Here is a 7,554-nt window from a genome sequence, read left to right as displayed (position 1 = left end):
CCTCTGTCAGGGCTTCCAGTCAAGCATCTCCTTAAAATAACCATATGATACATTTGTTCACATTTACCTGTGTGCAGCAGGTAATCTAGGTGGATCAGCATCGAGGAGGATGATTTCCTTAAGCGCAAAGCCACCTGTATGGTGTGAGTTCATTAGTTTTCCTTCATTACAATAGGATCTTGAAATAGTACAGCTCTGAAATAATGCAAAAAAGAGGAGCAGGGGCAAAGTTAAAATAGTGTCTGAGTGAATGTTTGCACATCTCTAATGGAATAAATTATTTTAAAACTTAATGAGATATGATATAATAATGAAAGAGAGCTGAGACAACAGGATGCATCCAATGCAGTAATCCAAATGCTTGCATGTTTTAATAAGATGCAAGATTGTGTGTGTTTAGAGGGAGGATTGATAGAAAAGTGGAGCATAATCTGTGACTGCTAACTGATGAGATGCACTTTCATAGCACAAAGAACTGCTTTTTTGGACATCCCCTCGGAAGCAAATATCCTTAAAACAATGACCTGATGGAGAAACAGTGGTAAGGCAGTGCTGCTCAGGATGAAAGAGACACAGTATTTTTTTGTTTCATGTGTCTGTCTTTGATTAGTTAAAAATAGACTAAACCATCGATGAGGAAGCAATCGCACTCAAACTTCCATTCCCTAGTGGTTTCCAGGGTGAAAACATTAATGTGTCTGGCTAGAGACTTATTTCAGGCAGCAAAGCAGAGATACAAAAGCCAAGGCAGATAAACAGCACCTGCTCCCTTATTAGAAAGGAAGCTGATGGGGTGTAGATCTGGTGTCTCCTTGCTCCCTTAACACTACAGCCAGGGATTTGGGGAGCAGCGCAGGGACAACCAAGTGCTGCTGCGTTATTCTTTCCTCAATAAAATATATAGAAAGAAGTGGATGGGTACATCATATCTATAGAACTATCTCATCCCCAAAGCAAAAATGCTGACAATATCTAGTTCCATCTTACATTTAATTAGCAATGTTGTTTCTTGGTACATTAAAATCACAGCCCCTAAATCTTCGTAGTTTGAAAAGCCTATACCAATAACTTATCCTTATTTATAATGATACTAGAGTTGTAATTAAAAGATACATTTTGTTACCAATGTGACATTCCTAACTTGTAAATCTCAAGCCATGCACTAAAAGATTTTGATAATTCTATTATTTTGTAGTACTTAGAGAACTTCACTGGCTCTGGCTACCAATCTATTTCAGCATGCAGTTCAAAGTGCTGGTGTTTACTTTAAAGCCTATTTTGGCTTGAGAATCAGTTGCCTGAAAGAACATTTGCTCCCCTACTGATCTGCTTGAGTACTGAGGACATCTTTGGAGGCTCATCCATGCCGCCCCCGATGCCAGCCAAAATATGGAGCATGGTGACTAGGGAGTCTTAGTTATGATGCTCCATTTATGTAATTCTTTTTCCAGAGAAGTTAACCTGATACCAACATCACTATCTCTGTGGTGCAAGTAACATGCAAGTTATGTTTTTTTCTTCTGCATTTTAACTTATTTTTGTACACTGCCTTGGACATATTGTTGAAGGATAGTATATAAGCCCTTTAAATAAATATAGTGCAGGCATTAGCCAGATTCTACACATTTCAAGAGCTACTTCTTATGTTACTTTTACCTAATCAGGAATCATCATCATCATCATCACCATCATTATTATTATTATTATTTTAGGAAAAGGTGGAGCAGATGGGGAGCTGCTGCAACTTCAGAATGTTTGGATGTATTGTTTGCTGCCACGATGTGACTCTGACTTCCATGGCTTGCTGGAAGACAGATGTGTGCGTCATCAGCAACTGATCAACAGTCCAGTCATTGCCAAATAATAGGCAATGTTTCCTGGCATGGAAACATGCAATGTTGTTGTTTAAAGCTGCATCCACATGGCGACTATAATGTGGAGATGAGGCTCTAAAAAGAGACACAAGATGTTGAGTTCTTCAAAGTAGTATAATGAAATACCTAGCAGAACTAAAGTTGCTTGTATTTTAGGGTACCGAAAGGACAACCCTTTTCTAACATACAGACAAAAATCTGTCTTTCCCACAACTTAATGAGCAATTCGTTTCACAATTCCTTAGTCATTTCTGGTACATTTTTCTTCCTGGATTTTCAAGCCATAAATTAATATATTGACTACTTTTCTTTGATGAAATAAAGTATGTTAATAAGCAATGTTTAATGCTGTATTGGCGTTATCCTGAATTCATCAGCATATAGCAGTGAAGAAATGCAGAATCATAAAAAAAAGCGTTTCAGATAATGAGAGATTTTTTAAAGAGTTAAACCAAACCTCTTCACAGGAAGAGGCTTTGCCCTGTTTATAGAGGTCAAGCAAATGCTATGTTCATGCAATTAATGCAAATTGTGTATGTGCGCACTTTGTCTCCAATTTTTGAATAAATAATTGAGATGCTTGGGCCTCATTGGCAAGACTGATGGGGGTACTAAATTGTTTGGGTTCTTCAGTACCCCTGAAATATGGCCCAATATCTAGAAAAATCTGGAAATTAGTTATTTGCACACCTCTCCCTAAAATGCAGATCTCTGTGTACTCTGAAGTGGATATGGTGCACATGTAGCAGCAGGCACACTACTATTAGAAAAGTGTGAAGGTGAGACAACTTTGGAAATGAAGTTTACCACCTAACAGAACTCAATGTTCTACCTCAGAACAAGCCAAGCCACACTTGGTACTTGTTCAGATAGATTTGGGGGCTGGGGAAGACCTGTCCAGTACCAGCCAGGAACTATGCAAGTTTCCAACCCCCCAACCCACATTTGAGCAAACATGTTTCTATTATCTATATGGGAGAGTTAGTATAATACTTCTGAGGGGGATTGTTGTTGACCATAGCGTTCCCATTTCCTTTATAGGCTTAACGCTGTCCATTAACCGTCTCACCAAGTACCTTCAATGCCCATTAACTTAATGTTGTTTTTCTTGACCGGTCTTTAATCTAACTATAGTTTTATACTTTCTCATGCCATTGTTTTTCTTGTTCTGTTCTTATAAAACCTGAGGTATCAACTGCCTTCCCCTTCAATTGTCAAATTTAATTGCCCATCCATCCTTGAGGGCAACATTCTAATCACTAGAGGGAGATGTGAGGCTCCTTCCCTCTGCTCTGATATGATGACCAACTGCCATCTGGCTCCTCCCTTCCCAGAATTGGGTGCTGCAGTGACCATTGCACTTGGTCATAACGTAATTGTTATTTTCTTCTTCCTTCACAATTCCTTTCTATCTTGCTGTTGGAAAGTGAACCATTATTTTGAATTTCAACTGCTTTGGCAGAAATGATGTATATGAACCCAATAAATAAATATTTTAACCTTGCACTCCTAGTTTGATGCTTCAATTTGCCTGAGGAAAGGAGTACCCAATATAGCTATATTCAGAAGCCTGAGTTTCCAGGTTTCTAAATCAGGCAGGGAGCCACCATACTCCGGATGTTCACCATTCAACTGGTAGAGGGGTGGCAAACAAGGGGAAGATGAGGCACCCGAGGGGGCAGGGCTGGTTACCACGACTCTGTTGTTCCTTATGCAATTTTAATGGTGTGAGAGAAGAGGGTTAATGTGTCATGTATCTCTAGATAAGAGATTATAAAATACATAATATAGGTTTGGAGGTGTGTCAGCCAGTTCTGAATGGGGCTACACTCCCACTGAAAAACTGCTGTTCGCAGTTTGGGGGTGTTCCTGGATCCGTCACTCCAAATGACAGCCCAGATGGATGCGACGGCCAGGAGTGCCTACTATCAGCTTCGGCTGATACGCCAGCTGCGCCCCTTCTTAGTCAGAAGACCTAAAGACAGTAGTGCACGCGCTGGTAACCTCAAGGCTTGACTTCTGCAATGCGCTCTACACAGGGCTACCATTGTATCTAGTTCGGAAACTTCAACTAGTTCAAAATATGGTAGCCAGGTTGGTCACCGGTACATCTAGGGGTGAGCATATTACCCCAACATTAAAATCACTCCACTGGCTGCCAATTCGTTTCTGGGCAAAGTACAAAGTGTTGGTCATTACCTTTAAAGCCCTAAATGGTTTGGGTCCAGGTTACCTGCGGGATCGCCTTCTCCCATATAGTCCGCCCTGCACACTCAGGTCCTCTGGGGTGAACTTACTTCAGTCAGCTAAAACTAGGCTGACATCAGTTTCCCAGAGGACCTTGTCTTCTGATGCCCCCAGATTGTGGAATGGCCTGCCAGAGGAGATTCGTAAAATTAACTCTGTGTGATTTTAAGGCAGCTTTAAAGACTAGCCTTTTCCGGCAGGCCTATCCAGATCAATGTTAAATCATGAATTTTTAAGATGTATTGATTCCTGTTCTAATGTTGTTCCCCGCCTCAATCCAAAGGGAGAGGCGGGTAAGAAATAATAATAATAATAATAATAATAATAATAATAATAATAATAATAATATAGAGCCTGCAGAAATTAGCAAAAAGGTATGTGGGTGTGCATGCATCCAGAGTCCCTCGTTTCTCCTACCCTTTGCTAATACTAGTTCCAGGGCAGGAATGACATTAAGTAGGGTGTAAATTCTATTTAAAATATAATAAACTCTTGAGGCACCACTTTTGAGTTAGCACTTCACAACTGAAGCATTCTATTCATGTAATGCAAGAAATAACCCAGGATTATAATTTTTGCCTGCAAATTGTGCCTGCTTAAAACAGAATTTTCAGGCAGTGTGTAAATTAAATTAAATGAATTTGATGACCTAATGTAGTGACTTTTCAGTTCCATCTAGCCAATTGAGTGTATTTTTATGCCTTAAGAAATGCTATCTACATAAATTACAGCTTGATAAACAAGAGAATGTTCATAAATGTAGATTTAAAGAAAATTAGACCTTGTGAGAATTCCAAAAGCAGAGAGACATGAAAAGGTTCAAGTACTGTGACTTGGGAGCTCTCTATTCAATTCTTAATTTGTCCAAGACCTGAACCATCTTCCTGTCCACGCTCTCAGTCAATACACGCTCCATTCACTCTATTTTCCGTTAGTAGAACAGCTTTAAGGATTGGGCAATAAATCTCTTGTGTCTTAATTACCTATCTGTAAGATGGAGGATAATAATACTTTCCTACATCAAAGGGATGTTGCAAAGAAATTCATTAGTGTGCGTGTGTTAGAAATTCAAACTGTGGTGATGGGAGCTAAATAACAAAGTCAATAGGGCTTCACTGTAGGAAGCAAATCATAGGGCAATTGTGTATGCTTAGGCAGGAATCAGCTGGGTTTTGTTAAAAAAAAACACCTAACCAATGCCCTGGGTCTTTGTGATCTGATGAGGACTAATGAAAACATAATATATTTGCATATAAACATGACTTCAAGCTTTTTATGTATGGCATCTTATTTATTTTGCACATCAACCCAAGATATGCCCTTGTTAGTTTTTAACATTTTCCTTCGCTCCTGCAATGTGTGTATAGCAGAGGAGCTGAACAGATAAGCTGTTGAAATGGAATGAGATTTGTCAGGCAAGTGGTACAGTTTTTGCCAAATATTAAATAAAGACACTAGGGTTAGGTGATAATTACTTCATTTATTGACTGAAACATGCATATATCGCTAGGCGTTATGGCCACCAGTGCAGCAATAAAAATAAATGTTACCAAAAGACAAATATTTTTCCTTCCCTTCCCACAAACAATAGAAATATTCAAAAGGAGAAATATTCAAAAAGGAGAGAAATAGAGGGGGAACTGACTAGGTTCTTATAATAGGCTGAAGCAGTGTTAACATGGGTACTAGAAATTGTTCAGCTAATTTAACACCATCATTACAACCACAGACCTCTTAAAGTATACTTAATTTACATCATCTCTAGCAGGTACCAGACATAGTGTTGTTTAACCTCCAAATTGATAAATTAACCACCATTCCTCTAATAAAGCAGGAAAATTATCAAATGTAGATTAAAACTGGAGCAGACAGAAATTACAATGTCATAATCTGAGATGTTTACATGGACTGCGGGGGTGGGTGGGTGGTTAGAAAGGTCTGTGAAATTAAAGCTGTTCCTGTGCAGCCTCTCTCAGCCAACAAAGAAATTAAATTTTCTTGCTCAGTTTGTGATGTCACAGTACTATAAATCTATTTAAATTGAAGCAACATAATGCTGAAAAATTAAGACTGTGGATAATTTTAGATCTAAAATGTAATGCCCAGCCATATACAGTAGCCCACCAGGGCTCAATAAAAGTTCTGGTTTTGCATGCACGCCTTGTGTGCAAGGCTGCAAAAACAGGTGAAGAAGTTCTGAAATACCTAGCAGGCCACAATGCATGGCTGGTGAGCGAATTATGGTTCCGTGGATCACAATTTGTGAATGTTGAATATATTAATTGTGATAGACCTGCATGTATCATGAGTGCTCCTTGGGGGACCATAAAGCACTTTGGCTTTAACCTATAAACAACTTATTTGGAATACCTGTATTTAAGTGCTCTGGCCCGAAACAATGGACTCTAATGCCAAGTAAGTGTGTTTAGGATTGTGGTATAAATCCCACTGACTTCCACAGGTTTGGTTCCTGATCCTGATATCACTGGGACATATATTCTAAATAACTGTGCTTAGTATCTTCCTAACAAAAGCTAAGTATTTATAAGGCATATCTCAGATTTAGAGAAAATATTGGAAATATTTGCTGGCAGCAAAGACTGTTTATTTTAAACAAATGAAAAGAACCCAAAATAGTCAGCAGGTGGCCATATCTATACATGTTTCATTAAACTCGCATAAACCTTAAATTCAAAAGCACCACGGATTATTGCTCTAGAAAAAGCTGCAAGAAAAATCCAAACACCCACGGTAAAAACATCACCATATGCACGAGACGTACACTTCTGAAAAGCGAGTATGTGGAAGGCTTGTCCAATCTTACAAACACTTTTCCCAATGTCAAGTTGATACTACGTTTTTGTTTTGTAACTTGGCAACATTGGGAATTTCTAGAAGCGTGGGTATGGAAGGAGGAAATGTTCATATACAGTTTGTCAACTTATTGTAAGTCCTAAAAAATTAGCATTTACAAAATACTTAATAAAAATATCTTTTAAAAGTTGTCCAGAGGTACAGAAAATCATCCTCAAATTTTCATGTCGGTTTACACGCACTTGTCATCTATCAATTCAGTTCTCCGTGCCTGTAAAAGGTAAAGAAAACAAATGTTAAGACAGTCCACCACAATCTGTCTTGTCTTTTAAATAAAGTAGCACAGCAACCACCACCTCAGAATTTTTTTTTGAAAAAAAAGCCGTTCCCATCACTAGCAATCTTTCCTTTTACTGCAAATGTTTGTAACAGCCCAATTTCCAGCTATTTAAACATTATAATCATTTAGACAGGACAGCTGTAAACACTCTGAAATGTAATGGTTCCTGATTTTCAAAAGCCATAGAACCCTTACCTGCTGCTTCCATTGTGAACAATGAAAAGCACCACACTACTATCTGTTTCTATTCACTGCACACATGCAGAATGCTCTATCGTA

The 7,554-nt window shown here is 38.6% G+C and overlaps 1 protein-coding gene across 2 annotated transcripts in view; it reads right to left on the bottom strand.

Annotated features, from left to right (window-relative positions):
* Nucleotides 1-5,755: 5,755 nt before the first annotated feature.
* The window catches only part of HMGN3 (high mobility group nucleosomal binding domain 3), a 41,439-nt gene continuing 39,640 nt past the window's right edge, over nt 5,756-7,554 (bottom strand). For both annotated transcript variants that reach the window (XM_063124922.1, XM_063124923.1), the window contains one exon: nt 5,756-7,206. In XM_063124922.1, coding sequence (XP_062980992.1) covers nt 7,193-7,206 — 14 coding nt within the window. In that variant the 3' untranslated portion in view covers nt 5,756-7,192. The remainder of the gene's footprint in view (nt 7,207-7,554) is intronic.

This window comes from Elgaria multicarinata, chromosome 4 (assembly GCF_023053635.1).
Source record: "Elgaria multicarinata webbii isolate HBS135686 ecotype San Diego chromosome 4, rElgMul1.1.pri, whole genome shotgun sequence".
Classification (NCBI taxonomy): domain Eukaryota; kingdom Metazoa; phylum Chordata; class Lepidosauria; order Squamata; family Anguidae; genus Elgaria; species Elgaria multicarinata.
The sequence above is the reverse complement of the archived record's forward strand: the minus strand, read 5'-3'. Positions and strand labels throughout refer to the sequence as shown.